General features: G+C 43.2%; 1 protein-coding gene across 1 annotated transcript in view; it reads left to right on the top strand.

Annotated features, from left to right (window-relative positions):
• The window catches only part of ADAMTS17 (ADAM metallopeptidase with thrombospondin type 1 motif 17), a gene marked incomplete at both ends in the record, with an annotated part of 152,857 nt that overhangs the window by 90,554 nt on the left and 43,209 nt on the right, over window positions 1-19,094 (top strand). The window contains 6 exons of the mRNA XM_082291026.1: window positions 1-102; window positions 409-554; window positions 2,820-2,986; window positions 3,835-3,962; window positions 12,787-12,907; window positions 15,104-15,178. Of these exons, the coding sequence (XP_082147152.1) occupies window positions 1-102; window positions 409-554; window positions 2,820-2,986; window positions 3,835-3,962; window positions 12,787-12,907; window positions 15,104-15,178 (739 nt within the window). The remainder of the gene's footprint in view (window positions 103-408; window positions 555-2,819; window positions 2,987-3,834; window positions 3,963-12,786; window positions 12,908-15,103; window positions 15,179-19,094) is intronic.

The following is a 19,094-nucleotide window of genomic DNA, read 5'->3' as shown; positions in this document are numbered from 1 at the left end:
CATTTGATGTGTGCTGGGCTCTGGTGCTTGGTGGAAGGAGACACATCCTGTAAAACAAAGTTGGACCCCCCTCTGGATGGCACCGAATGTGGCGCAGACAAGGTAATCAGAATGCTCAGCAGCATCACTTTTTGTTTACCAGCATTGGGAATAATGTTTCCAAGATGTTCAGTATTTAGCATAAACCAATAGCTCGTCATGTTCTGGGTTGTATTTGAAGTAGAAAGTGTGCAGAGCATTTAGTTTGTTTCACCTCCTCCCTTCCTCCTCCCACCTCCATCTCACCAAAACCTCAAATCCCTAGAAACTTAAAAGTGGACTTGCTGCAATCCCTCAGACATCCTTTAAATTCCACCTGTGCACGGTCAGGGCTTCTTCCCAGGCTGTGCTAACCTGGTTGCCTTGCAGTGGTGTCGAGCTGGGGAGTGTGTCAGTAAAACCCCCATCCCTGAGCACGTGGATGGGGACTGGAGCGCGTGGAGCCAGTGGAGCATGTGCAGCCGGACCTGCGGCACCGGGGTGCGCTTCAGGCAGCGGAAATGTGACAACCCGCCGTAAGTCCTCACACCTCCTTTTCCCACACAGGCAGCCTTTTCTCACTTGGGCAACCCTTGCTGTAAGAGTACAGGGGAGAAATGGGCAGCAGAGCTGTGCAGAAGGCCTGAGGAATTTCTCATTCACAAGCAGTGATGACCAGGTCAGAATCCTGGAGTGACTTGAATAGGTTCTGTGGAGGTGTCTTGAAGAGTTACCTTTGGAAGTTTCCCATTGCAGTGATTCTAAGGTAGATATAGTTGAATTAGAAACATGTAGTTTGGCAGAAAAGCTGATGCTGTGTTTCTCCTCTAGCACTGCAGTGAATGAGAAGGGGCTGATCTGGATCTACAGACCAGATTGAGCCAATGTGCCTTAGAGATCAGTTTGCAGGGAGTGCTGGCTTTGGGCTTGGGGAGCAGTGCAGTGGCTGACATTGGTCAGAGTGCCCCAGAGCTGTGTTGGCAAAGCCCCTTGAGATGTTCTGTCAGTCAGGATGTGCTGCCTAAGAACAGGAAAGTTTTCATGCACACAGAGAGCCCTGGGTGCTGTTTAGCTCCTGCACAGTGACTACAAACAAGCCAATGTTCTCTGCTTGGGCTTGGATGTTTTTCTGATTCTGGATGAAATGTACATGTTGTCCTTCATCTCTCAGGTCAGTTTAGGCCCATCTAGAAGTCTCTTCATTGTCTTGGAGTCCTGAACAGGTTACAATGGTGCCATTTAACTGACCATCTCAACTGTGTTTATTATAACTTCACAGCCTTGGGAGCAGCCCTCCAAGTGGGGTATCTCTGACTTTATTCAGATTTTATATTTTCTTCTACACACAAAGTACCCAAAACTTTCCTTTTTAAATTGGGGTTGAAATTCTGGATAACAACACAGTCACTTTGAAGACATGCCTAGATGATGGATAGGCTCACAATTGCTGCTGCTGACCTGTAATCATGTGAAAAGGATATTTTTGTTCATTTCTCTCCTTATGTGAACTGCAGTTGCATGTCTATAATATCCAGCTCATTTTCCTGAAAGGGGGACTGAGCTGGTTTCTTTACTGTCAGCTCCAGTGCTGACCAAACCTAAATCCATTCATCATCGTTCCTTAAATTACAGGAAATGCTCCTTCCAACACTGCACACTGATTTTAAAATTCTCTTGCTCATATACATTCTTGGCTGGGGATACACACGTGATCTTCTTTTGCTTCAAATTCTTGGCCTCAGCCCACTTCTGCAGCTGGTTTATTCACTGTCCAAAAATATTGGCTAAGGGATTTATCTTTTATTTTATATATATTTGGTCTTGGGATTTTTTTTTTTACAGGAATCTCTGCTTCTGCCAACTGACTTCTGAGCCTGTGGGACTATCAGTATTTTTAAATCAGTTGCTTCACTGTTTGATTTGGTTTTTCCTCTCTGTAATTTCTTTGAACATTTACATGCATTGCCTCCACGTGGTTGTAAGGAGTGTGTCCTGAGCCAGTTTGCACGTGCAGACTTCTGAGTTGTACTGCCTTGTGTTCTTGCTTAGGCTTTGGGCTGTTGTTGTACAGTTGAACGGAGGAGAAAACCACTGGCTTAAACAGAGCATCCCTTCTCCAGTCCCTTCTTGTCATGTCAAAGGGTCACAGCAGCATAATTGGGCTTTGATTTCCTCAGTTCCGTTATTGGGTGGATTCTCTTGGCATAAATACAGTGAAAGGGCGCTGTGGAGTTGCCTACCAGGAGGTCTCATGCAGTCGCTGTTTCAGGCATGGGCCAGGGTGGGCTTGGATTGTACTGTTTATTGGAAATCCCAGGCAGTGCTTGGGCTCATAGTGTATAAGGCTTGAGATCTGGGATTCCAGATTCCAGCTTACTTGTGGTTTTTTGTTTGTATTTTGTTTTATTTTGCAAAGAAAATATAGGCTGTTGCTGAGAATTTGCGTTTTCCTTCTTCTCTGGGGATTAATCAATAAAAACAGATAGGGTTTGCAGGTGCTTAATCCTGATGTTGCATTCGCAGCCTTTCCTGCATGTTTAAAAAACAAGTATGTGAAATGGCATGGATTTCATGGATGGAGGTTATCTGCAGTAGAGGTTTGTTTCTGGATACCCTGCCCATAGTGCAGGTTATAGCTGCTTCTATGGTATTTTAATTGCAAGGAGGACATGTGCTGAAGAGATGTTTGCTGTGTCTCCATCCTCAGGAGCGCTTGAGGCAGGGGGCAAAGCAAGTGTGGGAGGGGAAGGTGGAACATTCCGGGTGTTTGGTGCTGACCCTGGTTTTGTTTCCCACCTCAGCCCCGGGCCAGGTGGGAAGAATTGCCGGGGGGCCAGCGTGGAGCACACGGTGTGTGAGAACCTGCCCTGCCCCAAAGGGGTGCCCAGCTTCAGGGACCAGCAGTGCCAGGCCCACGACAGGTACACCAACAAGAAGAAAAGCCTCCTGACAGCTGTCATCATGGATGGTGAGTTTTTTTCATCTCAATCTGTAATTCCTTGCTGTTCTTTCACTGCAGTTTCTTATCTGCAGGGTTCCCATTGTTGGTGAGAAGGCTGCAATAGGTCCCCTTAGCTGCAGGTGAAAGACTAATTGCAGTTAATTGTTCTTGGTGCTGCCCTGCTGTTCCTTTAGCCTTCTTAATAGAACATACAGAGCTGTCAATGCTTTACTCATCTTTTTGAAATACTGGGAGAGAAGTGCCTTAACTTGATTCCCAGTCTGAAACTGGGAATTTCAGACTGGGAATCAGAGAGTTGGGAATTTAAACATTAAAAAGTTCCAGTTAGTTTGGAACTGAAAAAACAAGGTGGCTTGCCTGTGACATTTTTTAATTTATGTCACTTTGGGGCACCTCAGCATGATTGCCTATCTCACCTACATTCCTTTAATACTCCTTTGCTGGATCTTGCTGTTTATCTGCTATTCAACCAGATATTGGTGGGATATGAAATGGTCTGGAGAACTTGTTCTTCTAAAATTAGTGGCTGTAGCCTGAATTTTGTGAGACACAATGACTTGATCATTCCTACCAGACTGATGGATGTTCCCTGTAACAAACATCTTCTCTTTACAAACAGATACACAAAAATGTATTGACTGATTGGTTTTCTGTGCTGTTAAAACCCAATCTCATCAATATAACCCTTTAAATATTGATATTTTAAAGTGGGACAATGACGGGCCTAAACTGAAAGCCTCATGCTCCTTCAAAGATGAGATATCCAAATCCATTCATATATAGAATGCATCACCACTGCCTCAAACACTTGTTTGTGCTGTTCCCAAGGGCAGTTGTCATATTTCTTTTTCCAGATAAGCCATGTGAGCTCTTCTGCTCTCCACTGGGCAAGGATTCTCCCGTGCTAGTGACAGACAGAGTCCTGGATGGAACTCCCTGTGGGCCTTACGAGACAGACCTCTGTGTACATGGCAAGTGCCAGGTGGAGTAACTTTCTCTTGTTCTATTTCTAGTGTAAGGTTCAGTCAGGAGCAGCACCGTGTGGGTGGCTGGGAGGCTGTCCCTGAGGGGAGGGGACAGCCCTGTTTTATAAGGCCCACTACAAGCGCTCCATGGCGCTGTGCCTTGATCTGAGAACTGTGCTGAATGCCTGAGGTATGATATTATTCCTGAGCAGCTGAGAATGCTCAATAATCACATTTGCTTGTGTCCATGGCTTGGGTGGGAAGGGACTTCTGTGAGGGGAGCAGATTGGAGGGGAAGTCTGGCCTGCTTAACTGCTCCTTTTTGGCTGTTAGAGGAATCACTGATAAAAGCACTGAAGCTGCAAACCATTGTCACTAGCCTGTTACAAGCATTATTTTGCCAGAGTCATGATGCTTTTCAGATCTACCTGGTTCCTTCCTAGGAACATGGAAGAAACTTTTCCGTACCAGTTTCTCCTTGGCTCCTGCAGCTGCATGAGCCGGAGTCCTCTGATTTGATTCCCTTTTCCTTAGAGTGATGGCCTATATCCATTGCAATGATTATTTCTCTCTATCCAAATTACACAGAGACCCAAAATGAGGTGTGAGAGATCTTTGTGATAAAACTCTTCCTGGTTTTCTGGACAGTGAGACAGTTTGTAACACACTGAATGCTTGGGGAGGGCAGGTCTTAGAGCTGGTGCTTCAGGTTCCTTGAAAATTTAATGGAGTTGTGTAGACCCATATGAACTGGAGATTTAAGGTTTGGACAAGGGAAGGGAGATGAGAAAATGTGTGTTTAAAGATCATCAAAGACAGGAAGTTGCTTGGAGTGGGTGCTCCTGGTGATGGATTCAGGTCATTTGTCACAGACACTTTGACAGGGCAGACCCTTCATGGGTTTCCTCTCTCCTGATCATGTAGCGTGTGTTCAGAGTGTGCTGTGCACACCAGAGTTATGGGAAAGGCACTTCACTTGGCTACAGCAGCCTTGCCAGTGTTGAATTCTTCCTGGCAGTTCTTCCCCTAAGCTTCTCTTCATCTAGATTTGTATCCTGGGGTAGGAGTTGCCCTTCCTGGTGTTAACCAGCCTGTTGTATCCACCAGAACAGCTTTTTAGCATCACCCTTTATTTCCACTAACTTCACTGGTTTGCCCTGGGGGCACAGGGCACACCAAATTTGGCCTTATTTCTGATTTCTGTGAGTGGTTAAGAACTGCATATTTTTATTTCTTTGAGCCTTCCAAGGCAGGGAGATAAATGAACACAATACTCACCTGGCTGTGAGAGAGGCTTTGGGGGCATAAAGCAGCTTTACTAATAACAATGCAAAGAGAAGAGCAAAAAAAATCTTTGGGCTGAATTTTGCACTGCTGCAGGAGACACTTCTCGTGGTTTCTTGATAGATGATGCTGAAGAGGCATTTTTAATTCAGGCTTTCTAATTTATTCCAATGAAGAATACGAATAGCAAGAATCTGGGGAGCCAGTACAAGTTTGATTCTTTATAATACAAAGTGCTTTGCATAGAGCCACGTTCATGGTGCATCCCAAGTTACTGAATTTTTCTCTGTTTTCGGCTGTATCTAAAAAAAGCTAAAAAAAACTCCATTAATAACCTTTTATAGACAGGCCAGCTGTGTACCTCCAGCTGTGTGCCATTGACCATTACTCTGGGCTGTCCAGTTTTACTGCCCCAAACCTTCAGATCAGCCACAAATGGTAAATCAGACATCATGGCAATGCACATTTTTTTCATCCAGGGAGGATCAGTAGCCAGCTCCCTCCAAATGAGTTCCTTTATGAGCACAGAGCACTGGAGGTACATCACGAAAAGCAAATTGCACTCTGAGTCAGGGGCAACTGCCTTTAACTGTGCAGAGAGGTGATGACAGCTGCAGAACATTCAGTCCATTTGCATCTGGCTGAGAAAAAATGCAAAATGATCCGTTCAAGCTGAGCAGATTTGAAAGCCCTGTGAACTCATTTATAATACTCCTCTGCCTTATATGCAGTGCAGTGCTGAGAATTGCCATATGTGCCTGTGTACCCCATTTGCCACAGATACTTGTCTAACTAGCTGCCTATTAAACCAATTTAATTGCCATATTCATTTAATTACTCCTCTCCTTGTTTCTTTACCCAGTGTAGACAAAGCTTGGCAATAAGCATTGCAGGGGGCCTGGAGCAGAGAATAAGTGCTGAAATCAGAGGGTGGTATTACTGTTATTTATTTTCTTATGTAATCCTTCTAGTTAGAGGCTCTCAAAGGCAGGAATGACACATTGTCAGTGCAGCAGACAAATTAGCAGTAACCATTGCCTGTGAGCATCTAGCCCAGGAAATGTAATAGATCTTTTCCCTTCATTAGAGGCTCCTAAATGCAGCTCATGAATCATTCTTGGATGATGAATGAATGTAGATGAACAACAAAACTGTTGCAAGGGTTTTGAGAAGGAAAGCAGGAACAGTTCTTTGAAGCCTCAAAATGCCCCAGCTACATTTGGGCACTAAGGGAGGAGAGTTTTCCTTCAGCTGTATTTTGTGAAGTTAGTACAGTTTCTCTTTAAAGCGGACCTCCAATCTAAAAGGTGTCAATGAAGCCTTTGGTGTCAGCATTGCTATCCCTGAAACAAAATCATCAAAAGCAGCAGCACCCCTGTATTTATCCTTTACACCTGAAAGCAGCTGGAGTGAGTAAACTTGGTTATTACTTTGATCATGCATAGAAGCACCAGAGAACAAAGTCAGCCCTAAATTTAGCATAGGGGTTCCTGAACCCCCTAGACTTTTTCTAGCCTTACTCCTTGTTTTTGTGATGAATCATAAGGTCTTAATTCAATTTTGTCCTTGTTTATTGGAGTTGTTTTTGAGGCTGAACATTTCAAATGCACCATTTCTTACCATCCTCTGAGCAAACTGGATCCCCTGTTCAGAGTGTGTGTGTGTCTATGATCTTTTCTTCTCAAAATGTTCTTGATTTTCCAGCAAGGAGAATTTATTTTCTCCAGAGATTTTTCAGAGACAGAAAATCTGTAGCAGGCTGGAGAACAAGAGCAGCCTGATGTGTTTGAGGAGGAGGAGGGTGAGTGCTCGTTTAGGCTTTGCAGCAGTTTGCTTTCAGTCATGGACACTGCAGCCATGGGGGAGATGGGGTGGGGCACTGCAACCTGCACCTCACGTTGGGTTCATCTTCTCCTATTTATCTTCAAGTGACAAATGGCTTTCAGGGAGAGGATTCCCTGAGGGTTTTGTTCTTCCGTGAGCCTGGGGGGTGTGTGTTTGATGAGAGAACATTCGTGAGAGCAGGGCACTTTCTAACCCATTACAGTGCTTTGTTCTGTGCTGCTGAGGTTAATTCAAAACTGCTGGCAGAAGTGGAGCTAAAAAAAGTGTCAGATGTCACAGAGCAGAGGGGCGAGGAGAAGACAAGCTGCTCAGCTGACTGTTACTGATGCACATGACCTTGTGCTGGCTTTTCTCAAAGGAGGATTAGTCTGAGACTCATGACAGCATGAGAACTTTCCAGTGGGGACTACAGATTGTGCTTCAGGATGTAATTTAAGGTCTCTGTGAAAAGAGGGACCTCCTGTATAGCAGAACTGGGCTAGAGATCAAGGGCAGCCTTTGCTGTGATTTAACAATTTAAGAGGTGAAGATGTTTTGGCTCTGTCTGCAGTTTTCTCATGAATGTTTTGTCATATCGCACCTACTTTCAGCTGGCTGGTGAATCCACAGTATGTTTAATGATAATAAGCCACATATCAGGCTGTCCTACCACAACAAAAATGTTACAGAACTACTTTCTTCTGAAAGTGATTGCCACACTCTGTGAAAGGGGAGCACAAATTGGAAAATGGACAGATTTTCAAAAAAAGCTTCTGCAAACTGGGCAGGCAGAGTGTCAGGAGAGTGCCACAGGTGGCAGAGGAGAAATTGAAGTTGTTTACTGGATCTGCTGCTGGCAAACAGCTTTTTACATACTTAGTACCCACTTTCTGCATTTGATTGATGCCTGCAGTTCTGGCTTTGTCTCCTCACTTGAGTATTTTCCATGTATTATTCATATTCCTGCATTACAAACTGTGGTACAAGATGTTCCAGACTGGGTAGCTTGTCTCCATACAACAACTTGGCTTAGCACTGTACTTCGATAAATTATTTAGTGCATGTGCACAAAATCCAGAAGGATTGTCTGAACTACAGAAACCTGTTTTATGATTGCCTTTTTTTTTCCGTGTCTGGATCTGTAGAAATGTCATCTGAGGCTAAAAAGAGTATCAGAGATTTTGGTGAGTAAGGCATAGTGACAAAAACCAACTCTGTTGATGTTCTATGGGTTTTTGGTGTTCTTTGCAGAGGGGTATGAAAAAAAAAAACCCATGCTGTTTCCCCAATTTTTCTTCCATTTTATTCCATGGAAAGCATATAATAGAACAGAAGTAAAGGAGTTCCTAGGATGAGAAAGAGCTTTGTATTATTTGTATGTTCTCTCATGAACACAGAGGTTTGACACGTAACCTTCAATCTGTATATGTGAAAAGACAAGAATTATTGTGTCTAACACCCCCATGAGCTGCCGAGGGATCTAAGCACAAAGTCAGTGGGCAGGTGACGCTGCAGATCTAATGCAGATGAGATAATGCTAAGTTACAATAGTAGGTGTCTAACTCCTGATGCAGCAGAGCTGCTCTGGTTCAGACCAAATCGTAAGGCTTGGGAAATGACGGGAGGATATTTGCTGAACTAACTCCTACATGGACTCCAATCCATCACGCAAAATCTGTTCTGGAACAGAAATAGGAGTAACTCAGAGATGAACTGCTTGATTAGGGACCAGACTCACCTCACCCAGCCCTGACAGCCACCCACAATCCTCCACAGGAGCAGCCGTGTTTAAAACAAAGAAATAAGAATTCTCTTCCCCTCAGATCTGAATGTCACTTGCTCACATCTGTACATTCCTGTTTCATGTGGTCCATCCCTGGAGGTATCAATGGACATTGGATATTATGGACAAAAGGAATTGGCAGTGTAGATGAATCATAACCAGCCTGCTCTGTACATGATTAATTTGTAAAATGGCACATGTTGCATCAATATTTATGTTTGATCCATTGAGACAGCCAGTTAGTTCAGCATATGGTAAGCATTACAGTTTTGTGAGCCTACAATGTCATTTCTTGCACAGGGTGGGTGTATATAACAAAAATAATTGTGTTTATGTAGCAAAACATACTCTCACAAGTTGTATCAATTGAGCTCTTTCACAGCCATTGAAAATACAAATAAAAATATCATTAAAAAATATCCAAGCAATACAGAGAATAGTTCACACAGAAGAATCCAAGTGATATGTATTCAAAAGAGAAAGACTTTTCCTATGCTGGAGCCAGCAATGACTGAAGCTGGAAATACCAACCAACAAGCAGTACTTTCAGATGTTTAATTATAAAAATGAGAAGAAGGGGGAGGGCGGGAAGGAAGGGTGGATGGAGATACCGGCTTAAAGAGAATTCATTTCAGGCCTTTGGCTCAGCAAATGTGCAGTTACCTGCCAATTTAAAGGTCAGTGGCTAGCTCCAAAATGCGGTGTCAGAGTAGGAGACTGCCTGGGTGGAAGAGCATTAAGAAACCTCTGGACACATTTCTGACTGTCCATGCTGAGGACTTGAAGCCCTAAAAGACTTATTTTCATGTTTCTTGCCAGCATTCCCATGTTTTAAAGCTGCTTCCCTTCTCACCAGTCCATTCAAGACTGAAAGATGGAACTGAAAGTATCCAGCAATTGCTGGATGGGCTGGTCCATGGACTCAGTCTGCTCATCTGCAGGATAACTCTTGGGTCAGAAAACACACGGGATGTTATTGTTATTCACAAGGTCTTTCTTTCTTCAAAATGCAAAGCTTCCCCTTTCTGCTTCTCAATTAAAGAAATCCCCTTGCCTTGACCGGTACATTGCAGTGGACAGAAGGCAACAGAAAGCAAGTGAGAGATGGCAAAGATCAAACAACTCCCTTGAACTATTTAGGTTTTAAGGGATTCTTTCTGCACTGTGAAAACTTGACTTTTGAGCGGTGAAACTTGGGATTTTCTCCTTGCATATTATTAATTGGGCCCTCACTTTTTGGAAAGCTTTCTGCAGGCTGAGGACAGCTCTGTAGTTAAAAGATGGACGCAGTATAATACACAGAGCATATTGTCAGTGGGAAGCTGCTGATGTACAGACTCAACAGTTTTTCAACCCAGTGCTGGAATCTCAGGGGCTCTCACACCTTGGAGAAACCTGGATGTATCTCTCAATTAACAGTCCAAGGACTGCTGGCAGGTACTTTGCTCCCAGAAGGGTGATGCCCACTGTGTTCTGCCCTTCCAGCCCTGTCTCTCCCCCTTTGATCCACTGATCCACTTTAAGAGTGGCCACGGTAGTGGTTTTAAGAGTATTTTCCAAATTGGGACTTCTCAAAGGATCAGTGACCAAGGCGGTCACTGCAATGTGTTTCTAAATTACTTTGCAGCTTTTGGGATACACTTATCTTACAAAATACACTTATCTTACAAAATCTTACCCAAAGCTGTTTCATAATGTACTGTTATTAAATGTACTATTATTAAATGTACTTTCAGTTTGGAAATGATTGGAAGGCTTGGGGAGAGGGAAATGGACTCTAATGTTTATGTAGACAACACTAAAGCACTTCCAAGGTATTTTTCCCCCATAAAGTGCAAGAATGCACCAATTTTCATCTTGAAGCCAAGAAAAAAAAAGTGGTTTATTCTCTTTTTATTCTCTTAGAGATAGTCCTTTGTAAGAAGCCATTTCCTGGCCTAAATGTGATGAGGGCTTTAAGTCTCAAGGCCTGAATTGAGAGGAAAGTCGGTGGGAGCAATGGTGCCTTTGAAGAGGAGGGTGCAAGGGCCATTCCCAGTTCCTTCACTCACAGGGAATTAGGGTGAAGATGAAAGGTAAAAAACAGCGAAGATTTTGGGAGTTACATTTGTGGATTCAGTGGGTTCTTTCCATGCCTTCAGAGAGGGCCTCTCAAGTCACAGGGTGTCAGTGACCAAGTAAACGTGTGAGGAAATAGCTTGTCTTGAACCCCAGTCTCAGCTGATGGGGGACTCAGTCTTCCCAAGCTTTGCTGGCTTGCGCTGGTTTCCATTATCTGGGAAACTCCAGCGTAAATACAAAGCATGTGATTGTCAACTCCCCATTCTTTCCCTGCCTCTGTTAGAGTCCTACAGACTCCTCATGTAGCTCTGGGAATAAGTGTGGTTCAACACTCATTATGTTCCCTTTATTCATCTGTGTGCTCACATAGTGCTAATAACAATGCAGCACAATAAAAGATAGCACCAGAGCCTTAAATTAAACACAGCCTTTCCAGTATCTCAGCAGGGTGGCAGGCAGGCATTTATTTCCAGCTGCCTTTCAGCAACCCCATTAATAAATCATCCTGATTTTCCTGGAAGGAGAACTGCTGGGACATCCTTCTGTTCTGGGGGCAGAATCACATTCAATATCCCAAAATTATTTGTTGGACATGGGCGTGAAGTTTAGGCTTGAGAATTGCAGCTGCCAGAAACTCCATGATCTTCTTCCTCTTTTAACTCCCATTAACTCTCTTTTAACTCCCATTTATACATTTATACAGGTTTCTTCCTGCTGTTCCTGTGCACCAGTGTAGGTGCTGTGCCAGTTAATGAGCAGCATTTCCCTGGTATGTGTTTAGGATGATCATCCTCTCTCAGCATGTCTGTCCCTAATGATCTACCCAGACAAGCTCTGCATCAGCCGATGGCTGGAACGCTGGCAATCTTTGATCCCTGAAATACATCTGGACTCACGCAGTGGCCAGGGTCTTCTGAAATAAGGGGAATGTTGGAGTTCTGATCCAAACTGCATTGCTTACATGCAGACAGGCTCAGATAAACAGCGCAAGTTCTCTTAATATTTCCCTGCTTACCCTATTTTTCAAAATGTTTGTTGTTTTGATTGTTCCCTAAGATATCTCTCCAACTTTCCTCTGGCTTCATTATAGGAAGGCAAAAAAGGGAGAGACCCAATAGCCTCATTCAAATAAGTCTTATTAGTGACAGTCCTGCTACACATTTGCCAAGAAACTGTTTATCTATGCAGAAGAAATCTTAAACTCATTTTTAACAGTGCAATCTCTGCTAATAACTTGCTTAACAACAATGCTTACTTCAGTAGAAATTTATGCTTTAAGAGTGAATTGCTGATTATTTTGAGGACAGAATACAATTCTTATCAATTAATGACAGTCTTGTCAGCCTCAAGATCTACAAATGTGGACTGTTCACCATCATAACCTGTAAATGCTTTGGGAATAAGGAAGATTATGGTGATAATCCCGATAGCTACAGGGACAATAATGTGACTCTTCCCATCTGTGGAAGCAGAACTGCAGGGTTTTATGGGAAAAAAATTAGGTATGTATAGAAAATGATGAAAACACCATTTATAACAAAGATTTAGGTGAAACTGTTAGATTTTATAATTTTTTTCAATTGAATGTTGATTCTTAATACAGTGCAACCATGTGGAAAATTTCATAATTGCATAGGCAATCTTGTGGTAGAAATTGGCTAGATATGAACCTGACCTGCTTCCATTGAACTGTTCTTGCATTTCAGGTATCTTGAGCCATCTGCTTAATGAGGCTTTTTTTCAGGTATTTCAGAAGTGTAATTAAGAATTCAGTGTTTTTTCCCCATTCAGGTTTTCAGTCAGATGTCAGTCTTAGTCTTGACCTCACTGTTTAGAGATGCTCTAACCTTGCAAACAAAGTAATGGGGGCTTCTGGTTGTTGTCATTAGAAAATTGGCTGTGATGGGATCATTGGCTCAGCTGCCAAAGAGGATCGCTGTGGGATCTGCAGTGGCGATGGGAAAACCTGCAAAGTGGTGAAAGGAGACTTCAACCACACCAAGGGCATGGGTGAGTAACACTCAGTGGGTTCTCCTACCTTCTGGGGGAGAGTTAGGGTGGCAGTAACAGCTCTTTTTCTTGGATAGGCTTAGAGTCACCTAGCAAAAACAGCTCTAGGAAGCACCTAAGAAACACTAAACAAACCCTGATTCACTTCAAATGTGATATCCCATCTGCTTCTTACTCAGTTGCCCAGATACCAGCTATGCCTCTGCCTGAAGTTCAGAGTGAAGTTGTGTTTCTCATTTTGAGGGCTACTGGTGCGGATGATTTTAAGTAGGAGACAAAATCACAGAATCTTTCCCAGTGGGAGGGAAGTTGGATTTCAGCACCATCTTTGAGGTCTCAGAATGATGCATGTTGCATGTTGTAGATGATTCATGTTATAATCAGAATATCTCAGCTAAAGGAAAGAACACTCCCCTCTGAATATTTTTACTGGTTCCGTGCCAGCAAAAGTATCCAGTATAGGATATAGGAGCTTGGAATTAAGACTCTTCCCTCTGTTGTTAAACATTAATGTATGTACAGCTTGGTGTTTGAATTAGTCTTTGTTCCAGGGTTTCTGTACTACACTTCTGAGAAACCTGTTATCACACATCCTTAATCAGCCAAAGGGAGGGAAAGCCATGTCCAGAACTTGGAAGCAGCTCCAGGAGGAAAGAGTGGTCCAGAAAACAAATTATTTCCCATTCAGTGAATATAGAATTGCCATTTCTGTATGGAGAAATACATTCAGCATGTTCTGTTCCAGGACTGAGTTCCACAAAGCACATGAAAATCCCCTTTAAGCACACACTTAGTTCAGTTCAGGCTAAAGCAGTGCCAGTGCTTAGCTGCTCCTTTTAGTCAACGTCTCAGCTCTGAAGTCTGAAGCTCTGATTTTGTTCACTGACCTCTTTCTCTGCACCCTCCTCCACCTCACCCGTGGAGCCAGCTGGAGTCTGTCACTTCCTGTGAGATGCAGGTGGGATTTCCCACCTGGACCACATCTCTGGAGCACATTTGTGTGCTTGGCCAACCTGTTGAAATGTTTTCCTGCATTAGTGCCTTTGACTCTTTTGTCCCAATTATTTTCCACCCACTTACATCAAGTCTTTTGCATTTGATGCAAGTGGTGGGAAAAGCTCCTCATTTCCATTGAAAAAACCCCAGCTAGTCTCCGTTTTTGTAGCAGATTATACAGCTTTTGTTGACTTGTTACGTACTTCTGAAGGGCAGCTATCTTTTGTCTTTTCCAATGAGTCTACAAAACCACTTGTGCAGATAAATAAGAAATTTCTGGGTCACTGCCAGGAGGTTGCACCCATTTCCAGCTACACAGGCTGCTTGAGGTGGTGACTTTACAAGGCTGTAGGAACAGAACAGTTTCAGCCTTAACTGGCTGCCAGGACACTGCAGGAGGTTTTCACCCCCAGTGCCCTGGAACCTAATCAGAAAGAATTCCTGATGACTCGTGGACAGTGTTCAAGCATTCGGATTCTTTGCTGATCATCTCAGAAGCACAAACCTGTCAAAGTGTTGCTTTGTCAATGCAATGTTTCCACCTTTAACCATCTCACATAATCTAGAAGATAATTGTTTTTACTAGTGTAACCTCATAACCATTTATTAGATGTTTTGTTTTAATTTGGAAAGTAATTAAATTTTATGTTTGCTCCCATCCATTTCTGCCCACACACTGCTGTTTTGCAGAATCAGATCCTCAGGTAACCCACTGAATCTCATGCAGTAGGCAAAGCTCCAGGTTTGGGGTATCACAGGTGAATGTGAGGTTACTCAAGGAAAAAAATGGCTTTTTTTTTAATTGACAGTTAAGCAAAAATGTGCAAAAAATTGATGGAAGCTGGGGCAAAGAAAAATCCACAGTATGCTGGTGATAACAAGTTCAAGGTTTGGGTAAATGATTGCACAGTTCAGTGGCAAATCCCCGCAACCTGGCTGTGATCCAAGTCAAGGCCAAGATCCTGAGTCCAGTGTGCTGATTTATTATTTTAAGAGAGAATAGACTTCAAACATCAAGACATTGATTGTTTTGGAGTGGGATCTGTTTGGGGAATTGCAGCTGCACCCTTGGGACTTGGCTGTGCCCATGGGACTCCTCTGGTTGCAGGATTGGTCCCTTCTATGTCTTGTGATTGCAAATGATGATGTGGAGCCCTGTGAACTGAACTAAACCCCTGCCAACTCCTTTCTGTTTCTTAGTAACCAATAGTCATTGTAAGAAGGTTTCCACATGTGTGATGGCAAAGGCAAAGGCTGTTCCCAAGTGTTTCTCGTGTAAGATACTTGAATGCTGTTTGCAGTGTCAGTGGGTGTTGGTGAAATCCTTTGGTGTTGGTTCTTTATCTTCTTTTTGTCGAATTAGCTTGGGGAAATTTGGTGTCAAAAGCCATGGATAAACTTCAAGTCTTTTTACTGTTTCACTTGCCTAGTCAGAGATAAAAAGTACAGATACTTTCCTTTTAGAGAACCTATCTGCGTGAAAGGAAGCCAAATTTTCATGCACCAAGCAAAAAGAACCAGGTCTATTTCTTTTTTTCCCCCAACTTTAATGTCACAGAGGCTCTGCCACCCTGGTGGGGAAGATGGTGGAACATTCAAAGTGCCTCATAGGAGGTCCAGCAGTTCAGCTCTTACCACCTGTGATCCAGGGTGATCCAACTGGAAATGGACTCCATTTTTCTGCTGGAGAGGAGGTCAAAAGCCTTTATTTATGATGCTGAACATCACATACACTTGTGTGCAGCTGTCTGTCTTCAGCAGGCCAGCTGAATGCACTGTTTACTGAGGTTTCCTTTTGACTGGCAGCATGCCCTGTACCTATTTCTACAAAATAATTTTTCAAAACCAAGCACAGAGTTGTTCTTAAGTCCACTTCTGTCACGCTGCCACAGTACAGGGGACCTAGAAATTAAGGATAGCTCTTTGACTCCTGTCTGTTGGGGAGCTGATTTATCACTGACAACTTCTCCAGGGCTGTTCCTGTATTGCTCAGAGGGCTGTGTCTGTCTCTTGATTTTTCTCAGCCACATCAAGATTTTCATTTGGTTATGATTCAAAAGAATGACCACAGATATTTGGGGTTTTTTTTAATGGCAGAATATAATAAGGTGAGATATGCCAGTTGTTGTAACTATCATTTTAGGAAAAGAAAAGTACACCTTTGCTAGGAATTTTTCTTTTTAAGGTGGTGGAAAAGTGAGGGTTTTATTGCATATGCTGTTTGTCCAGCACTTATTAAAAGAAATTTGAACAGTAGTGCTGTAGTGCTGCCTGGGAGCATCTTTAGCCAACACAAAACCTTTTTTTTATCAATAGAGTGCACATGTAAATTATGAAAAAATAGAGCTCTACCTAATCTTTAACTCAGAGATCCCTTATAAGGGTTTCATCAGAACATGCAAGTTAGAAATCCCAGTAACCAATTTTGCAGCAGTGGTAAGAGGCTTTGAAATCTATCCATGGCTCTCCAGAGAAATTATTTTCTTCCAAATGAGCTGTCCCATGGCTGGAAGTGGACAGTTTGCTGTGGAGGATTTATTCTCAGGCTAGAAGCAAAGGAGAATCATCACAGCTATTCAGAAAATAGACACATAGTTTGCACTCCGCTGCAGCAAGTAGCACTCAGCAAAAGCTGCAAGGTGGGAAGGAGATGGAGTCTGAGATGCTCAGCTGATGCTTATCCCTGAAATATCATAGAAGCTGTGCTAGCCATGGCTGGGAGGTAGGCAGGACAGCGTGATCTCCTTGGCTTCTACCCTGAGTTGTTTGTTCAAAGCGCTCTTGGGAGGTTTGATACTGGGCTGAGCACTGTTTACTTTCTCATACCTGATTTTGGTGTGTACAGGGATAAGATAAGAAGGTGCAGTGCCCAGAGATTGGTACTTTCAGCCATGGGATAATTGCTCCTTCACCTCAGAGTCCGTCTTTCACTGCAGTGTGAACCAGAAGAGTTTTGCAGTAGATCAGTGGCATTCTGAAGTTCACACTAAACTTTCTGTTCTTTCTGGGAGTAATAACAATGGCTAACAATGGATTTTTCTGTGTGGGCTGCTTTCCTCTTGCAAATCTCTCCAGCATTTAAATGAAGATACAGTAGCCACTGTTCACATATTAATCTCCTTGATGACAAAGCCACCTCTTTGTTCTGGTGTCTCTCCTAATACGAGTTACACCATAAAATTTGTATCTAGGATTTGCTTCAATCACAGTCTTACATTCCTGAGACACTGATGTAATGCAGATTATCCAGAAAGATTGGTGTGTGCCAAAGTAACTGTTCCCAAGGTGGAGTATACTGCATACAGCACTATAAATTATCAAATAATGAAGTTCTCTGTTGTATTTTTAAAGCTTCATCTTAACAGGCTGATTTATGAGTGAAATTACTAAAAATACTGCCTGATAGTTACCAAATCTCATCAGTCTTTAACCAGTTCCTTGTTTAAAGCAGAACTTTAAGCCCAACCTTGCAAACCCCGGCCTTGAAGACAATTATCCTAAGACCTAACAGAGCTTTGAGAGTCCTTGACTCAGGGCCAGTTCTGAGACTTTTTTTGGTCGTTCTAGCTGACACTTTATAATCTTTCTGGCAATCTGCAGTTACAGTTTGCTTAATAAAATGTGCCTGGAAAACACTGAAGGTGTTTTCTGGTGCAGTTATCTCAAAGATCAGGAATCTGTGACCAGAAGCCTCACACCAGCTCCAAGGACCAGAGCGGAGTGGTGGAGGTGATCCAAGTTTGTACCTGTGGCAAATTTGCGTGGTTGATATCCAGTCTGTTTGCAACAGAATTTGACCACTAACTCACCCAACATTGCTGGAGATAACGAATGAGAGTGTCCAGATGCTCCTGGTGGAACATGCCCAAGGGTTCTGCTTCACCCCTGAGGGGGCAGAATCCCCCTTGGGGTCAGATCCAAGTACCTGCAAAGCATTTGGCAGTTCTCTAACATGAGAGTGAAGGTCAGCAGTCAGGTTTGTGCCACAGTGAGTTAGCACAGTGAGTTTCTTCTTATTCAGGAGCTCTGAATGCAACCCCCCAAAGCCATCAATCAGGATTAGAAATTACACAAGGAGAAAAATCTGGTGTGAGACCAAACCAAACAGTCTCCAGAACTAATACTCTATATTAATAGCTTACACTTCACTATTTACTATTGTAAAAAGTAACATAAAAACATAAAAAAGTAACATATTTCCAGGTGGTGTTTCTCTCATGGCACAGTGATGAAATGAGTGTATTTATGGCTTGAGCTGAGCCTCCAGCACAGCCCCAGGATTTGCTCACCTCTGAAGCAGTGTGACACACTCCTTGGCTGCTGCTGGGTCGGGACAGATCCAGAGTTCACTGAACTTAATGATTGCCTTCCACTAAATTGAGAGTAACTTTGTCTCCAAGTGCTGCACGATTTAGCTCTGGGCATTTGTATCTGGTTTAAAAACTAAATAAGTAAATAGTCCCCTAGTAGATACATTAAATTACCTGAAACTTGGGCATGTTCCAAACTGGCTTCCTAACAGGGGTGTTCAGGGGTGTCTCAAGAGCTGTTTCCCTGTGGCAGACTGTCACTGGTCACACTTTTGCTGTGTGTTCATGTGTTGAGTAGTTGTTGGTTGGGTTTATAAGCAGGTGCATGGGGTGCAGTGAGGATGTTTGATATCTGAAACACTCTGTATTGACTGTGATTTGGTATCTCTGCTGATGAAAAACCAACTCCTGGCAATGTCTAGAATGACACCCAACATCTGTTTGCTCTGATTTCATAACAGATTTCAGTATTAGCTTTGAAAAATTGACCCTGGAAGTAATGATTTTTCCTGGTGAAGCCCAGACAGGAACAGCAGCCGGGAGAGGCCCTGCTGTGGCTTCTGTGCATAGACAAGGTTTGAGCTCTGCTGCCCCTCTCTCTGGTTTTACTGCAATGGATGAATGACCATTTCTGAGATATCCTGAGTAAGGGAGAAGTAAGTGAGGAGGAACAAGTGCAAAGAGAACTGAACTGAAGGGTCAGATGAAAGTGTCATTCAGATACAACAGTCAGGGAAGGAGGAAGCCTGTCTGGCCCAAGTCAGCTGCCCACCCTCTGCACCTGATGAAACCCAAGAGCTCAAGCCTTACCCATGAAATGAATATTCAGGAAATGAATTCACCATCTGAGACCCCAAATCTGTCTCACTCCATGTCACAGT

The sequence above is a fragment of the Coloeus monedula genome, assembly GCF_965178545.1.
Source record: "Coloeus monedula genome assembly, chromosome: 14".
NCBI lineage: Eukaryota > Metazoa > Chordata > Aves > Passeriformes > Corvidae > Coloeus > Coloeus monedula.
This window is presented reverse-complemented; position numbering and strand designations above follow the sequence as displayed.